Below are 18,483 nucleotides of genomic sequence, written 5' to 3'. Positions count from 1 at the left end.
TTCTGAGTAGCATGATAAAATTTGATACCATCTGCCTCTGTTCACCCAACATGTGAATCAGCCATTCACCCATCCAGCACACCCATGCTGGTTATGTGATATCTCACTTAGTCATTCGGCACCATGTCACAGGTTGGCATGTCACAAATGCCAGTGCAGGCTCCCATGGAGTCACTGTACCACCTGGCCTCATCACAGGAAGACTGGCGAGTAGAATAGAAGAACACAGTGACTGCGTTCACTTTTATTACAGTTTTTAAATTGTATTATAGTTTTTTATTCATTATAGTTTTATTATAGTTTATTATATTAGAGTATTTTAGCTATTGTTTTATTATATTTTTGTTTTATTACAGTTTTATTACTGTTTTATTTTATTATTAGTTATTACTCATCTCTTGATGTGGCTGATTTTTAAGTTAGACTCTATTAAAGGTGTACAGGGAAGTACATTACACACACATATTTGGAGCGAGGAGAAATCTTGTTACTATTTCTGGTTTCAAGAATACTTGTAAGGTCTGTGAAATGAGTCCTCAGAAGATAGGAGAGGCACAGTGCATTGCTCATAGACCATAAGCAGACTCTGTGCGAGGCACTGGAGTTAAAGCACACAGCCAAGCGAAACCACTCTGAGAGAGCAGGGTGAGGGGCCAGTGGCAGAGTTCCACCCAGGTTTGGAGCATTGTGAACACGGAGAATGGTGTGCAGCCATACTTGGAGGCTCTGATGACTCAGGCTAGGAAAAACATGCCTAGATGTTAATGGCTGAGGATTAGTAGGAAGTGAGAGGATGGATGTTCCAGTCAGAGAGAACACCATTAGGAAAGGCCAGAGGCATGGAAGCCCAGGTCCAGTGTAGAAGAGTCTATAAAATTTAGTAGTGCATATGGTGCATTTGGGAACATCCTGGATGCTGGAACAGCAAGCCTTAGAGTCCTATCATCTCCACGCTACACTAAGTACACTTGCAGAGTGTTACTGAAAGTTTTCCAGGTTCAGTCTTTATGGCCTGATTCACTAAGACTGTGATAGGGTCTGGCATCTGCACTTTTAACCTAAGACAATAGTGATGAGCACACCCGTGAAGATGGCTCTAGCAGAGGTGGGCCGTGAAAGGACTCTAACAGAAGGGCAGTTGGAGCCAATTAACACTGTAGCAAAGAGGATAAACAGATATACATATGTTCACCCTAGGTTGCAAAAAGACAGATTTAGAGCCCGTCTTTAGACTTCTTAGGTAAAGCTGATAAGTCTGGAATATTCTAAGTGGTGGTGGTGAGGTGAGAGAGAAGCTGGGGCAAAAGTAGATGGGATGAGAGTATGACTGGGTTTAGATTAGATGTTGGAGCAGAAAGCAGGGAAGGACAGCTTTTGGGTCCAGAGCAGACATTGGTGCTACTACACAGTGCAGGACTGCAGGAGCTGCCAGCACCCTGGTGTCGGTAATGGATGCATAGTTGAACTTGAAACACATGGCAGTGGTTGAGACAGATACTGGTAGTTAGCTGGGGAATTCCTGTCTTCAGATAAACAATCAGTTTTTACGTGAATGCTGGGATAACTATTTAGTTTTATCTACGAAGAGCTTATCCATTTAAACATGTATTAAAACAACAACTATGTGCCGCACGAAAACAGTAAATTTTGCCAAATTCTGCACAGGGCAAAGCACTTGTATTTGCCTTTTTAATGTAGAAGGCCAGAGCAAGCATTCTTTAACATAAAATAAAACATGCACATTTAATCCCATATTGATTTTTAAATCAGGGCATAATTAGACCAGAGCACTAGATCTTTATTTATAAGTATTAATTTTAACAAAAATTGGATATGAGAAAACCATACTCTTCATTTGGTTGATTTTGACTTTATATTGAGCTAGTGTTAACAGTATTACATCTTCTTTTATAATGTGAGGTATTGGTCATTCCATTTCTAAATTAATTGGAAATTTTAAATGAATTTTAATAACGTAGGCAACAGTGGTTTCTTTTTTAAGTAGAATTGAATTTGCACTGAGATAGCTGAGAATTGAAGTCTCAGGTTTTCTTCACAGAAATCTTGTGCCTGCCCAGTAGAAGTGGCCACTTTCAACAGTCCAGGCCCTTTCTGTATTCCTTCATGAAAGGGTGATTAAGAGCATAAGAAATGAAGAGAATGCCTTTGAACAGTAGTGGCTATTTTTGACCATGAAGTCAGACATTTAGGACAAGTTCGACAGAGGACGAAGTGCTAAGGTATGGGGCATATGGTGAAGTCTTCGCAGATCTGGTGTCTCATGGGAATTGTGAGAAAAGGGGCTGGAAAGACGAGGCAGTTGAGAGCAGTGTAATTTCATCCCCCTCACCCCTCTCAGGGGCTCCCACCCAACCACCCATAGTTCTATTTCCAGGGGATCTGACAGCTTTTTCTGAACCCAGAGACACTGCAGTTATGTGAACAGATGACAGACAGACAGACAGACAATACATCCTTACACCTAGATAAAAATAAAATAAACTTTAAAAAATAGGATTGGGACCTGATAAGAGGGGACTGTGGAACCCGGCTTGCCATTTTGTGAACTGGCTGTGAGCAGAGTGGCTCTGTTCTGCTCCGCACCTCGCTCAGGGGGTGATGCCTCTTACAGAACCCAAAGCAATGGGTGTCAAACCATGAACTGAAACTTCTATGACTAAGAGCCTAAATGAACCTTTTATATTTATAGGTTGATTATCTCAGGTATTTTACTACAGCACCAGAAAGCTAACACTTACTCCATCATTATAAAATATTTTATATAAAAATCGTAAGTGACAGTGTACGCATTAGAATGTATTTGTGTATTAGAATTCAGGGACGAGGGATATTTTGGCTTAGCTGATGCATACGACCCCAGACTCTTCCACATATGTAACACAGAGCGACAGAATCACAGTCTCAGAGCTTTGGTTAAACCACGGCATTAGTATTATACTGGTCACCCAGGCCTTCTATGGGGGTTGATTCCTTACTCAGTGCTGATTGTCAGTTGACAGCATCTAGAACTACCTTGGAGGCAAGCCTCCCTGTATACCTGTGAGGGACCACTAGGTTAAGGTTTGCATCTGAGAATGTCGGGAAGAGATTATCTTGATTTGATTAATTTGTCTGGGAAGCCACATCTGTACTGTGGGTGGTCCCATTTCTCCGGTGGAGATCCTAGCATATATAAAATGGAGAAATGGTGTGGATTATTAGATAGCAAGCATTCGCTGCTCTTTGCTTTCTAACTGTGGATGCCATCTGACCATTTGTTTCAAGCCCCGTTTGTTTTCATGACTCCCTTGCTGTAACCTTGAACTGGGGGCTGAAATAAATCTACCCTTCTTTAAATTGCTTTTGGTCAGAGTATTTTGTCAGCCATAGAGAGAAAACCAAAACAGAAAGAAAAAGCTAAGACAGGTGGCTTTCTGTAGAAAACGAGGGAAGGTTTTACAAGTGTCTGTTTGCTCCCAAGCATGTACACTCTGTTGTATGCAAGGCTGCTGTCCAAGTGCCAGTTATACCCAGGAGTGGCAGAGCTAGGTCACATAGCAGGTTGGTTTTCCTAGGACCATCCACAGTGAGTTCCCACCTGAGACTCCTGGGGGAGGCAGCATAGAGCTGTGTGCACATCAGCGTCTCCCCATCAACAGAGAAGTAGGTAAACAAAGAGGTTTATGTACACAAAAGGACCTGTGTGTAGCAATCAATGTAAGTATGTGTGCAACCCTGTCTGATAAAACCAGCAATAAAAAAGAAGCAAAATGGAGCTACCGTCAAAGGGAAAGAACTAGATACTCTAGAAGTCAGAGAACTGAAAAGCTTTATGGATTAGCATCTACCTTTGAATAAATGGTTGTACTTCCACTGTCCACTGCTATTACAATATCCCAGGAAACTTGCAAAATCCTTTTGTGGCTGTCAGTTCAGTCACTTTGTTATGGCTGAAGTACCAAAGTTGAGAAGGGGCCCCACTTTGCCACAAGATCTCTGGACACAGAACACAACCCTGGAAGCCTCAGATTTCTGTCCTCAGCTTTCAGTGAAGTGGTCAGACCCTGACCACTGGCTTCTCTTCAGCACTGCAACAATTAAATATCTCTCCCCTATGCCCCTCTCTAACGATGACATTTTGTGGGACGCTTTCAAAAAGTGACTATTGTTGCAGAGATATCAGAATTTGCTACAGCTGAGACTCTGCACTGGGGATAGACAGCTTTGTGGGAAAGTGTCTATGTTATTCTCAGGCTGATAAAGACGAGTCTGGCAGGATCTTATCCCACAGCTCATTCTCTGAGGGATAAGGAGGGTTATAATCCTTGATTTCTATAGGAATTATCAACTATCTTGATGTTAGGATATGTTTAGAATTTATTTTCCAGAACATGGTTAATAGTAAAGAGGGACAATCTTTCCTGGCTGTGCAGATATACTGTCTGCAGGACAGAATTTTTCCATCCAAATGATTACTAACCACCAGCTGAGTCAGGAAGGAGGTGTCTAGAAAGGCAGAGGGATGGAGTCTAATTCCACAAAACTATGGCTGCTTAGAGATATCACCAGGACCCATTAGAAGGATCTATTGCACTTCTAAATCTGGAACAGCAGACTGTCCTGAGGCTTGAAAGAGGTTCAACCATTAAACTGCAGACTGCTTTGACAGTGAGTGTTGGTTAATTACAGGGGCAATCTAATTACAAGGTTCCTCCGTAATTGATTCCTTTTCAAGAGTGTGGAAACTTCACTTGATATGCATTTGCTCCAAGAACTCTTGGGAATAGATCGGATCCTTGAGGCTGTGTGCATCTTGGAACTCAGGAGGCCATTCTGACAATATTCTGGAGTCCATATTAGAGGATTCTTCTTAGTCAGCCTCCCTCCCTCCCTCCCTCCCTCCCTCCCTCCCTCCCTCCCTCCCTCCCTCCCTCCTTCCCCTCCCTTCCTACCTTCCATTCATTTCTCAGTTCACCCATCTTTCCACACTCTACAGTAGTAATACGCATGTGCATCCCTCACATGTAGCCTTTCAGGATGGAAAGGTATATTGAATATAGTCATAGTCACTGCCACAGGTGGACACATAATAGTAGTTGGATAGAGTTAAACAATGCTTAAAATTATATGCTAATTATTGTGTTAGTGAGGTGTATACAATGGGGAGGAAACATGAAGAGGACAGCCTTGAGTTTGCTTAGTAGGCAGGAGTGTGGACACATGAGAGAGAGAGAGAGAGAGAGAGAGACTGGCTGGGAGAGAGCACAAGAGAAATAGTAAAGAAGGGTAAATGGACAGTGCAGGGATGGAGGAACTACAAACTCTAGAACTGTGTGAGAACACCAACAATGGCTGCCACAGTGAACGACCTAGAACAGCAGGTACCACGGCTGCACTGCTTCTGCACATGGTGGACTCAACACTCTGCAAGCTCTATGAAGACTCTGGAGATAAAAACCACTGAGCTTTCACCATATGCTAAGCCTTTGGTATAATAAGATCCCATTTACTCAAGTGGTCAAGGTGTGTGTGTGTGTGTGTGTGTATGTGTATTTGTGCTTCCACGCCACAGATGAGGACATGGAGGTTAGAGGACAGGAGTGTTGACAATTAGGTCACAGATACTATGTGCTGACTTTATGCCCCTGTCTCAGGACTGTATTTTTCTAGGATGGAAGCTCTTTTGTTTTTGTTATCTCTGTAGTGAGTAGTTTTAAGTCAACTTGACACAAGCTAGAGTCATCAAAGGAAGCACCAATTGAGAAAATTCTTACATAATATTGGGCTGTAGGCAAGCCTGCAGGGCATTTTTAAATTAGTGCCTGATTAATTGGTGACTGTGGGGGGCACAGCCCATTGTGGTATGGGCCACCAGGGGGCCAGCAGTTACGATTTTATAAGAAAGCAGGCTGAGCAAGCCATGAGGAGCAAGCCAGGAAGCAGTTTCCCTCCATGACCTCCACATCACCTCCTCATTTGAGTTCCTGTCCTGACTTTCTTCAGTGATGGACTATGATGTGGAAGTGTATGCTAACTAGCTTTTGTCTATGGTGTTTCATAATATCATTAATAACCCTAAGACATTTTTCAAATATAAAAGAGATGTATGAAACATGTCTCTAAATCCACTGGGGTTTCTGGAAGTGTATAGCGCAGTTGGTAGAAAGTGTACCTGCTAAGGATGAAGTCCTGGGTTCCATCCAGGCCCCCAGCATAGAATAAACCAATTGGTGGTGCATGTCTATGATCTAGGCACTGGAGAAGTGGAGGCAGGAGGACCAGGAATTCAAGATCATCCTTGGTTATATGGTAAGTTTGTCTGAGCCATTGAGTTCATCTGTGTCCTGACTTGTGAATGGGTGGAGTTGTGAACTTAGACTCTGAGGACGCTGATACTTTAAGATTCCGTTTTAATTAAATCTTTCCCCAGGCATAAGAACACTTTTTTTTTGGGTCTTAAATAAATCTTCCTAACAACTCCCATAAGACACATTGTATCAGTATTAAGGATTCTAGTGCACAGGGCATACTGACAGCCATCATCTTCAGGCTGAACATACTGTAACTGCTGTAATCTGCCCACATTTCCACATTAAATTCCTGCACACGGAGGGCAAGCATGTTCTTATCTTTAAGGTACATGACAAGCATTTTGATTCTGATTAATTACTGAGTTATTCACAGGGCTCTTTTCAATTTCTCAAAAGGAGTAGACATGGGCAGGAGACAGATGTTGATGAATGACAGCAGGGTCATTTTCCTCTTCTTGGCTACGTGATTTAATAAGCCAATGCACTCCAGTTGTGCCATACTTTCCAAGAGGTATGTGCTTAAGAGAAGAGCGATCAAGTAAGAAGAGTCTGAAAGAGAACTGCTTGTCTTTAACTCTTACAAAACAAGGCCAGCTGGACCGCAGTTAAGTCAGCAGAGAGCGAGGTATCCACCTTCTTTTCAAGAGAGCTCTTTATGTGTCCGGTTGTTTTTCCACTGGTATCTATAACATGTGATAGGAGACGTTTCTTTCAAAATACTTTCCTGAATCCAAACTGTCTTTTATATTTGGAGACTGTCATTTTACTGAGTCTTGGCAGAAAGTAGATGAGGTGATTTTCATGGTCTGCCCAGAAGCCAGGTATGGAGTTGCCTCTGAGCGTCACCTACCCTCCATTATCTACCCAAGATCTGGCTACACAGAAGCTGCCACACAGTGTAGGGTCCATGCTGATGGTGAGGGCAGTGCTGAAGCTTCATCGTGAAGCTTCTGTGGACAGCAGTAGTGCGAAGGCCATATCAGTGCCAGCAGAGGCAAGCTCTGGGGTGAAGACTGCACAGGCGCTCAGGTCAGCTTAATTGTGCCTGGTGTGTCTTCTTCTTATATGGTCCCTCTAGACTTAGCTTAGTTCCAGTAGCCTGTTAGGACCTCCAGTGTACTTCTTTTTTTTTTTGCATTAAAAAACCCCCACAAACTTCTTTATTTCAAAATACCTCTTAAGCCTACAAAAGCATCGAGAGGGTAGTTCAATGGATTCCCCCAATGTCTTTTTCCTCATATTCATTGTTTGTTAAAATCATTTTTGTTTTATTTGCTTAATTGTGATCTCTTTTCCTTTTCTGCCACAAGACCTCTCTCCACACATACATTTTATTATCATTTCCAATTCAAACCAGAGGAGGTTACATATGCCACACCCTTGCTTACCCATCCCTATGGCAGCAGGTATACTTTATGAAGAAGGGAACTCTTTTTGGAGTATTTTTTTTATCACATGTCATATGTGAGTTTCCCATGATATTTTCAGACATCATGACTTTTCATCACATTCACCCCGTTACCTTCTCTTCTCCTCCTCCCATTCCCATATATCCCCTTCCTCTTCCCAACCTAATTTCACGTCTTATTATTTATTACTTCATTTATTTATTAGCTTGTTGTGTGATCCAATGAGTTCATTTGGGGTCACTTATGAACAAGGATATCCTTTTTATACTCCCACATCAGTTCTCCAACTTGAGAAGTGTAACGCCGACACAATACTAACTTGACTTCCGGTCTGTATTCAAATTTTACTAGTCACATCCCTGAGTAGTGTTCCTAGCAATGGTCATTTTCCAACAAAGGTCTATTTTAGTACCATGCAGTGCATGTATTTGTCTTAACTCTTTTGTCTCCTAGTAATTTGTATTGACTTCTCTTCTTCTCCTCTTTGTATGATATTGGTATTTTGGAAACACAGCATCTCATTATTTTATAGAACTTCATTTGTTTTAGTTTGCCTGAGTTCCTTGTGATTAAACTCTACAGTGATTTCAGGACAAATCTTACTGGGGAAGCACATTCAGGGGCTCAGATGCCTACATGATTCTTCCTGACAGTGGATTTTATTGCTTAGTCATGGTGTTTCTTCATTTAGCCATTCAAAAGTGAGCTTTTTTTTTTTTCTTTCAGAACTTGCAGGTGATGCTTGGTATTGCAAACCTGTCTTCTTTCTAATCAAATATCATTAGGGTTTTTTTTTGGGGGGGGGGCGGGGTCTTATAAGCTCAGGTTACCCTTGAACTTGAGATGTAGACAAAGATGACCTTGAACTCCTGATTCCCCTGCCCCGACTTCTTGAGTGCTGACTTCCAGTGTCACCACTAGCCCTGACTTTCATGGACCATTCTTGTGAGTCAGATGACAGTAAAGCATGGTGACTTTTCAAGTATATCAGGTTCTCCATGCTTGCTAATTGTTTCAATTAAAGTGTGCTCTCATGTGCTGTATGGGATAGAGCTTGTTTCAGTTGCTTGCATTTAAGAACCTGGTCAAGCACATTTAGGGAACTAAGAAGAATGCTGAGAACCTGTCAAACTATTGCTCTCAAATATTCCATCAAGTCAGTTCGAAGAACATAGGGCCAAACAGCATCAGGACAAGAAGTAACATAACTTCTCAAGTTAGCTCCCTCCACTCTGACAACACATTCCAGGCCAGACCTTCTGCTGCTGCCAGCCAAACGACTGCTAAAATGGGCCATGTAAATATCAAATAGTTATAGCACAGCTGAAAATCGGGGAAAATGTCAGCTTTGGTGACTGAGTGCCAAACACCTGGCTCTTTGGAAACATCTCCTGCTTTATTGCAATGTTTACTTTTCATTTAGCTTGTTTGATGTCGTAAATGTCAAAATAAGAATAAAGGTGCAATGGAAATAAAATATCAAAGAAAGGCAGACTTCATCCCAATATTGGCTCTGGCAACTAAACAATATGGCACTTCAGGGAAAATTAAATCATTTTTTTTTCTGGTCCCAAGTTTCCCATTTGTGAAATGTGATGGTCGAGGTGAACGTTTAGACAGGTTTTAAAACTAAGGATCCTTTGACCTGAAAACTAATCAGCACTTTTTTTTTGAAACACAAAAACTTTTCACCTAGAATGTTCTATTCAGCACATTTGGATCCAAGATTATTTTGGAATAGAGCAAACACCAGTAAAATGGCCCTGAGCCTTCAGAGAATAGAAACATCAGTTCGATTTAGCGTAAAGCTGCTCAAACGGTTTCAGGCTATCGGAATGGCTGTCTCTCCCGAGAGAGAAGCAATCTTGCACAGTTTGGTATGGCCAGACCCAGAGCAATGTGTCTCATTTGAACAGTCAGACTATCAGGGAGCCATTAAAACAACAGCGACGTCCTTATGAAACACAGTCGAGTGTAATGGGCTGTTTATCTTGAGCAAGAAAAGGTTTCAATGGACGAAGACATAATAGTCTTTCAAAAGCGGGAAGGTCATTTTGTTTAGGTGGAACATCTCAGCGTTGACTCATCTCTCCCAGAGGGAAACTACAGCTCACTTGGTATCTGTTCCACCATCAAGGCAGTGAAGGTGTCCATATAAGTAAGCATTCTGTGCACATGCAGTTGTGATCACTGCTCTTGCCTGCTGCTTTTTCAGGGACCTCATCATGCTTCTATGACATCAGAAAGCTACATGAGAATTAAGTGTTTGTAGAGGTTCAATGATAAGAAAGGGCTCTGTTCTCCATGCAGAGGTTCTGCACATCAGTACTTCTTAATCATTGATGCGCATATTAGTCTTAATGCCTGGCTCTGCAGATTCTGCAGTCCCAACAAGCCTGCCACCATTTGGTGGTTCAAGTGTCACATAGCTATGCGGTTTGAGCATGGCTTTTAGAACCTGACTCCCAAACACCATTAACACCCATGTACAAGGATATACCACACAGTTCTGGCAGCCTTATTTTCCCATGAAGTTTTCATTTTTCCTCCCATTACCTTATGGAGATTAATACGTTCCAATTGCGAACTATTTATTCACACTCTGTGTTGATCTTATCGGTCTTGGTCTGATGGTTACCTACCAATTACCCAGTGATAGGGCAATATTTCCCTGGCAAGTATTGGATTTGCTTATCATAGATTGTTTCATCAGTTTACTGCACTGGGTAATTTTTGTCTGTCTGTCTGTCTGTTTGTTTTGAGACACAGAGGTATGCACACATACACAGACACTGACTCACACAGACACAGACTCACACAGACACACAGGCACAGACTCACACAGACACACACAGACACACACGGACGCAGACTCACACAGACACACACAGACACACACAGACACAGACATACACAGACACACACAGACACACACAGACACATACACAGACACACACAGACACACACACACACACACACAGACACACACACACACAGAGGCACATGCTCATGGTGGTGTAGACTTTGTCAGGATGGTTCTCACTGAATTTCTTCTACAAGCTGTCCTGGTTTAGTAGTAAGGGATTTGTGTGTGCACAGGCGCTGCCTCTGCTTTCTCTGCATTTAGTTTCACAAATCTCAAGCCATCATCTTGCCAACCAGGGTGTGCTGTGTGGTGCCTTTCTACTGTTTATCCCTTAAGGAAATGTCACCTCCTCCTGCAACGTTGCCAGTGTTGCACTCAGAACCCTGTGGAGTGGAGTGATACAATTTTATGGAAATACTTCTTACATTCAAAGTGAATAAACATTTGCTGGGCACCACAGACAAATTAATAAAATTCCTCAAGACCAGTTAAGATGTCACCTGCTGTCCTACTGTGCACACTCAGGGTGTTGGTTAAACCTGCCTTTAAGAGAACAGTGCTACAAACAACCCTACTTGACTTGGACTTCCCATGTAATCAGCTTTCACAATCTAAGCTAATGCTTAGCTTTAATCTTAAGTGATGTACTTCCCATGACCCTGACCCAGAATAACACACATGTGCATTTGTGTGTTGTGGTAATCATTTGTTCAAAGCAGCCAACAAGTTGGGAGAAACATTATACAATAAAAACCCACTATAAAAGTTGGAAGCAACATACTGACAGCTTGTTTGCTGTACTAAGTGACTGCTGCGAGGTCAGTTGGGGTCAGTTAGAGTCAGTGACTTAATCCCTTGTAAAATACCATTAATAATTTCTGTAAAGAATGCTCATTCCTTTCCCATACAATTTCTTTTACAATTAAATACAGAGCAAAGTCCTTTTCATGGACACCACAATAGGGGTAGACACAGACCAATAACCACGAACTACAGACAAATGACACACAGAGAGAAGCGGAGAATTCATCATCGAACTAATCCTAGAGGAAGTCTGTGATTTCATTGCTAAATGTGATGCCCGTGTGGTTTTATGCCTCCGATGTTACCTTTAGTGCATTTAACCAATGCAAGAGAGGATGGCTCTGTTCCTTTCCTAAACAGCAGCCTGCAAGTAATTACACAGTCATTGTGGCCTCCTGAGATTTTACATTGCAAGCAAAACATTGCATGTCCTTTAACCGTTACTTGAATGGCAGATTTTTGCACTTGTATACTATACCAGTTGCTTTAAGAGTCACATGGCTTTGAAGAGGTTCATAGGAGTGGGAATTCCACATCTATTACCCTAGGTAGATTGCTGCCATCAGAACAGCAGTAACTCTCTCTTGGTATCTATGATTCACAGATCACCAGATGGTATTCTTTGAGGGAGGGAAAATGCTGCTACACCAAGCCTCAATTACTGGGCTTGCCTTGGTTTACAGAGGTTCACTCACATGGATGGGGGCTTGGAGATTTGACCATGTATCTACCCCAATGCTAGCTATCCAGCCTGACTCTTGTCCATTCAGGTGCAGCACTAACTGATAGACATTTGCACATCTTTCTTGACAAGACAGTATGTAAACAGTCTCTTCCTAGCTCAATGTACCCCCACTATCATCTGTGTGCTTATATAATAGTGATCTCCTAAAAGAAAAAAAAATATAAAGACAACCTGTTTACTGAAATGTCACATGAACTGTGACACTGGTCATCTATCTAATGGAATTTAAATAAGAGTACGTTGGCTCCCAATAATAATATGCCAATGTGTCACACTTAGACTCTACAGGATAGCATTGGCAACATGTCATATTATAGCTCAAGTTCTGAAAATTCAGTAATTGTTTTGGTAATGAACCGAGAAGGTATTAACTGTTTTCCTGCTTATATTCGGCATAACACAGTAATGCAATAGATAACGCATAATCATTTCCATTTGGTATACTTATGGAAGGATACGGCATGGGTGTGGAGAGGCAGAAAGGAGGAAGGCAGAGTGAAGGTAGGCACCATAGAAAGAGTGTTTCCTCTTGTTCTGGTCTTATCAAAATAAGTTTGTCATTTATAAATCCTGACTCAATAGGAAAAAAAAAAGAAAAAAAGAAAAGAAAAAGAAACCAAACCAAACCAAAACTCAGCAGGTTGATGCTTCAGAAACCCAATGACCTTTGTTCTCTATTAGTCTACTTGATTTTTTAAAAACAGTTTTTGTTGTATAGCTCAGGCTGATCTTGAACTCGCAATCTTCTTCCCAGCCCTGACTGATTGCTGGGATTACAGGCATGTGCCAGCACACCTGAAAATATACTTGAAATCACGCCACTATTTTTGCCAAAATTCCACTGGACTTAGGTGGCTCAGTGAGAGGACATAGGATGGAGGTTTACCTGGATGCTCACTGCAAGAGCGGCATTCCACTAACAAATGCGTCAACAAGGCAATTCAGAGCTTTGAGCCCTTGAGACAGCTCTAGCTATGACACTGTTCTAAAAGTGTGATCTCAACAAAAAGAGAGAAACCCCATACCAAACCAGCCAAACAAACCAGATGTTCTCTCTGCATGGTATACCGCATCTTAATGCTTCAAGGGTGGCAGAGGTGATGTAGAAATTCTGGATTCTAAAATCAGCGATCTCTGTTTAAAGGTTGTTTTCATCAGTACATTAAAAATTTCTTAGAGTCAAACCATACACATGCTGGAATTTGTAGTTCCAAACACTGGCTTTTAGGAAGAATTTTATAAACCATGAACAAAGTCCACAGAGCCGATAATATGGTTTTTAGAGTGTCTACTGTTAGCTGCTGCTTGAGGAATGAAAATTTTCAGCTTAATCAGATATCCCACAATACTAAACTACAACTATTAGAAACAGTGCTAAATGTTCAGTGTCAGCCCATACCAAGTGTAACTGCCTGCGAATACACAAAAGGGCACTTCCGAATCTCTATGATTTCCATGCAATTTTGAGCATGTGCTTAAAATTGGATATGGATTTTCTTTGGTAGTGTTGTAGTTAATAGTGAAGACAATGAACTCATGGTAAAACTGCTGGTTAATACTCACAGGAAGGCACTACTGTGAAGAGAAGCACACGCCACTTAACCTAGGTACAAGAAGCAGGGGCATGGAATGTAGCCACTCTTGACCAAGACAACAAAACCAACCCAGCCGAGTCCGGTTCACCCTGTCTAAAATATCATGCCCTGTTTTCGCTCAAACACTAATGGCTCAAATACTACTAGGAAGAGTGTGTGGAGGGTCAGCAGCTGATGACTTAGCAAAGGGTTGTTAAAAAAAAAAAGATGCAGGGCAAAAAGGTACTATGTTGGGGCGGGTGGTAGTAAAGGCATCTGCTGGAGAACTGGAGGCACCAGCATAACACCAGCAGCTTGCTGGGGGTCTCCGCATGGATGCTGAAAGCTTCCACAGCCCACGTTGGCAACTCCTTAGTGCATGGTATAGACAAAATCTAAATAGACTTCCATGGTTCGGGTCTAATACATTAACATGCTTTACCTACCTAAACAGGTCCCCTTTGTGAAAAATTTTTAGGAAAAGCTCGGGTAAAATTGTGAATAAAATAAAACTCAAATCCATTATTTTGTTGAGACAACAAAATGCTGGCTTTGAAAGTGGCTAACAATCTTACAATTTTTATGGTATATATGTTCTCTAGTTTTTGTGCTGTGAAGCTGAAATAAGCACAAAATCTGTGAATGTCTGTGATGAAGATCAGTTATCATCACAAATACGTTGCTTTTAGTCTGATTTCCTTCCGAGAAAAGTTCTTTTTTTTTTTAATAACAAAAGAAGAAATTATCACTCACTCTTCATTCCCAAGAAAAAGCATCTTAGTTGAAGATATAAGTTACATCGCTCTATATTTATTTCCCAGCAGGAAATGAGTTGGCTTAGGAAAGTACTCAGGGAGCACGGGTGCTTCTGCTCCTGCCAACAGTTTTAACTCACACCACATAAGCAAACAGGCACCACAAGCTTAGCCCTGGGCACAGAGACACTGCTGGGATGAAGCCTATGGGACGCTTATCAGCACTAGACTGCCTTGTCACATCTGATGCTGAAGTAATCACCATTGATCCCTTTGTGAAAATCGAGAAGGAAGCGAGCCTAAACCTACTACTAACAAGAGCCATCTTTGCTTAAGTTACTGGGGTAATCAATTCCCTCTGGTCAGCCAGTGGAAAACAACTGGACTCCAGGGAACAATGCAACTCCTTCGCCCGAGAAACACACACACACACACACACACACACACACACACACACACACACACACACACACGACAATGACTATGAAACCAAGAATATGTTCCTGCCTGCAGTCTGTCTGTCTGGAGATGTCACTTTTCATCTTGTAGTGAAGGATCAGAATGAGCCAAATGACTGTTGTTAAAAGGTTGCGAGTGAAGCTTCTACCACAGTAGAGCAGTTTGCTTTCTGAGTCAGGCCCAAGAATCCACTTGCAGAAGCAATAAGTTGCAAACACAAAGGCTCTGCAGGAGTTTTAATTGGACTATTTTTAAGGCTTCATGTGAACAGCCCCCATCCACTCCAGATTGTTATTTACAAAGCACTTTTTAAAAAAATATCTTGATCACAGAAAAGAGAAGATTTCGAAGGCATAGGAAATGATCTCAGAGGTTTTCTGTTTTATACCTGCCTTAATACAGACAATTCATATTAGCCTTTCCAATGAGCCCAAAGCTGGAAGCAGCCTCAGTCAATATGCATGCTCCTGGTCTATGCTATAAAGAATGTGTTGGGATTTTAACTGAAAATATTTATGTTGTTTGGACTGTGTTTGTTCATGTGGGTGACTAGAGTCAGGTACACACAGGATGCAGTTAAACCTGTTAAGAAGCCATTCTTTAAGTATACCAGTACTCTGGAGGGTCTTTCTACAAGCTAAGTGACAGTGTTGGGGGAAGAGAGTGGGTTTTTAATAATGTAACCAAAGACATATATCATGAATCAGGTTGTCAGAGGTGATTTAAGGATAAACAGAATTCCAATTAAGATGGTGTCTGGAATTTTATGTTCATCATAACGATCAGGAGTGAGGGGGAAGGCTCTGTGCTCTGGAACTTTGGCAGGAGTGCTGACCATAGCTTTTGTTTTATAACGTTTTCAAGTTAGGTTTGGCAAATTAGATATGTTAGCTTCACTGCAAGCCCTGGTGTGCTGTCACGGGAGCACACATCACAGCGGGAACAAATGGACAGTCTTATAGTCACATTTTGTCTCATCTTCCAAAGTGAAATCAAGCCTTCAGAGACTGTTCTAGACCATTTAAGTTTCCATAGCATTCTTTCTTAAAATATTCTGAAAATTCAGTTAAAATTATTTTGGAGGGTGTGTCAATTCACCAGATTGTTTATTCAGTTTTGCATTCCCAAGAACATATTTTGGGAAAAAACCCCACAAAAATCCCCAAAACAAAACATCATGGAAAGTTTTTAATAATTTGTACTAGGTATTCAACTATGAATTCTGTGTATATGAGAAAGTTTCCAAGGGCTGAGTCTATTTATTCAAATGTTTCTCTTTTCTCTTTGTGAAGAGACTATTTAATAATGAATACAGAGAATGAAAGTTTAAATATTATTCCTGGGTGAAATGGTTTGCTGGTTTTATTTTTTCAGTAATGGGAGAGTGCCTTTGATTTTAAACTTTCAAGACAGGCAGATTGTATTTGCTACATATTTTAAAAATTATACTAGTCATTATCCGTCAAATGTGACATAATCCCATTAATGACTTTCAAAGCAGGATGATGTCAGTGACGGGGCAATGCTGTTGGAATTCTACTCGGGTGATTCTGAATTCTTAACAAACTTAACATACAATCAGTAATAATGCTTTAGATAAGATACAATTAGCGCTGTACATGATCGTTTAAAGGAATTTCCCCAAGACCTGGAAATTAAATATTAAGTCATGCACGCAGCAGCGTATTTGTTATGTCTCAAGGAGTCTAAAAGATACTGAAGCGGCATCTTAGGCACTCACAGAAACACAACGGATGGATGCCAGGTGTAGGGGACACAGCCTATGAGGACTGCTAGCTGAGAGTCTTTGGAAAGGAAGCCCCAGGGAAAAACAAGTCAAGGGATTGGGAAGGAGCTCCGCGCACACTTTAGAACGCTGAGTTAGTGTTTGGGTTATCTTTCCACCACTCCGCTGCATAATTTTATCATGAGGAAGATTCAACCTCGTGCATAAAAACTAAAATCAAGGTTAAAGTAATCTTCCAGCTGAGTACTGCGCTGGCATCTGAAAAAACCCCTCCTGAGAACCCGCTCCGCTGTGACTACTGGGACAGGTGACGATGTCCCGTCACCTGAAGGGGGAAATACATCACGGAACATTTAAAAAATAGTGCTTTCCGGGAACACCGCGACAGCGGCTAAGTGCTGGGACTGTGGAGCGCCCTGTGCAGGCGGGAGAGGCGGCAAGTCTGGCTGATGTTTGCCCTTCAGCTGACATACGTGCGAGGTGCAGCGGTAGGATTGCTAGGAAACATGGTCACCTCCTCTGCTAGGATCCCAGAGCCGGCTTAAAGGCACAGGCTCAAGACTGCCCAGAAAGCAAACTTCCCCGCACAAGTTCCCAGTCTTTCCTACCCATCCCACCCTGGGACACTGTCCAGTGTTACCGGGGGACATAAATGCCTGGGTTATGGTGCCCCAGTCACTTGTTGAGTTGGGCGAGGGCATCTCTGGACCCAGGAACTTGGGGAGCACTGGCTGTTCAATCGACCTGCTGAGGGAGGTCTCTTACCTGCATGTGTCCCTGGTACATTCTGCTCCGGCGTCCTCAGGGCACCCGAGGCCGATGGCTGCTCTTCCGAGCTAGCTCGTAGAGAGTTGCGGGTCGGGCAGCGCAGCGCGGGTTCTCCGCGGGGCGCCCGGGCTACGGGCTACAGGACGCAGGCGGGCGAGAGGGCGGCTGGGCGAGCGGCGCGCTGCGGAGCTGTCCTCCACGCGGGTGCTGAGCGCGCGCGGGCACGGGGACGCGGGGCCGGGCTCTCCGCGGGCGCAGTGCCGCTCGCCGCGCCTCTCCAACTCGCCGGTCCTGTGCCCCACTCTCCTCGCCGCTCACGAGGCTGCAGCGTCCCCTCCCGCCTCCGTCCGGACGCCAGCCCGCGCCAGCCGCCGCCGCAGCTGCCGAGCGCAGGGCGCGCGCCGCCCTCCGGGCCGCGTCGCCGCCGAGAGCCGCTGGCCCGGCGCGCGCGCTCTCGCTGAGCCGGGGGCGGGAGGGCGGCTCCAGCGAGCGCGCTCCCGGACGGTGCTCCGCTTGCTCTCCCTGGTGGTTCAGAGAAGGAGTAGTAGATCCTGAGAGCTGTCCAGGCCTGGAACCATGGACTTTCCGATGCAGTGTTGGCGACTCTGAGGCAGGAGACTGACCACCAATGGGAAGTAAAGTGGATGAGAAAAGGTAGTCTTTCTCCAGAGGTGAATCCTGACAGAGCGTGTGTCCTGCCACCATAGGCCACGTCTGGGCTTTAGAAGAGTTTTGTAAGCTGATTGATTGAGCTCCAAGGAGTTACCTAAGCATCCCACTTCCAGCGAACTCTGATCATACTACTTAAAAATCACACACTTTCTCTCCAGCATTAAAAGCACTCTGACTCTTGTGTAGTTGTTGTCTATCTCCCTTGATGTTACTTTCATGACATCAGGAATCTCTGTGCACTAGCATATCCCAGCACAGTATAGTACTGGCAGATGGTAGGTACCCAACAAATATTTGCTGAAGGAGTGACCTGTTCCATATATTGAAATACATAGGCAGAGTGCTTAAATAGGTCCCGAGTTGAAAAGACTGT

At 43.0% G+C, this 18,483-nt stretch overlaps 1 protein-coding gene across 5 annotated transcripts in view; it reads right to left on the bottom strand.

Annotated features, from left to right (window-relative positions):
* Positions 1-17,854, bottom strand: part of Pex5l (peroxisomal biogenesis factor 5 like) — a 198,765-nt gene extending 180,911 nt beyond the window's left edge. For 4 of the 5 annotated variants that reach the window (XM_029475056.2, XM_029475058.2, XM_085835966.1 and 1 more), the window contains exon 1: positions 17,436-17,854. In XM_029475056.2, the coding sequence (XP_029330916.1) occupies positions 17,436-17,456 (21 nt within the window). In that variant the 5' untranslated portion in view covers positions 17,457-17,854. The remainder of the gene's footprint in view (positions 1-17,435) is intronic. The other variant, XM_029475062.2, reaches the window with a different exon arrangement.
* Between the last annotated feature and the right edge of the window lie 629 nt (positions 17,855-18,483).

The sequence above is a fragment of the Mus caroli genome, unplaced genomic scaffold, assembly GCF_978045245.1.
Source record: "Mus caroli unplaced genomic scaffold, Mus_caroli_1 scaffold_3, whole genome shotgun sequence".
In the NCBI taxonomy this organism is placed as follows: Eukaryota; Metazoa; Chordata; class Mammalia; order Rodentia; family Muridae; genus Mus; species Mus caroli.
This window is presented reverse-complemented; position numbering and strand designations above follow the sequence as displayed.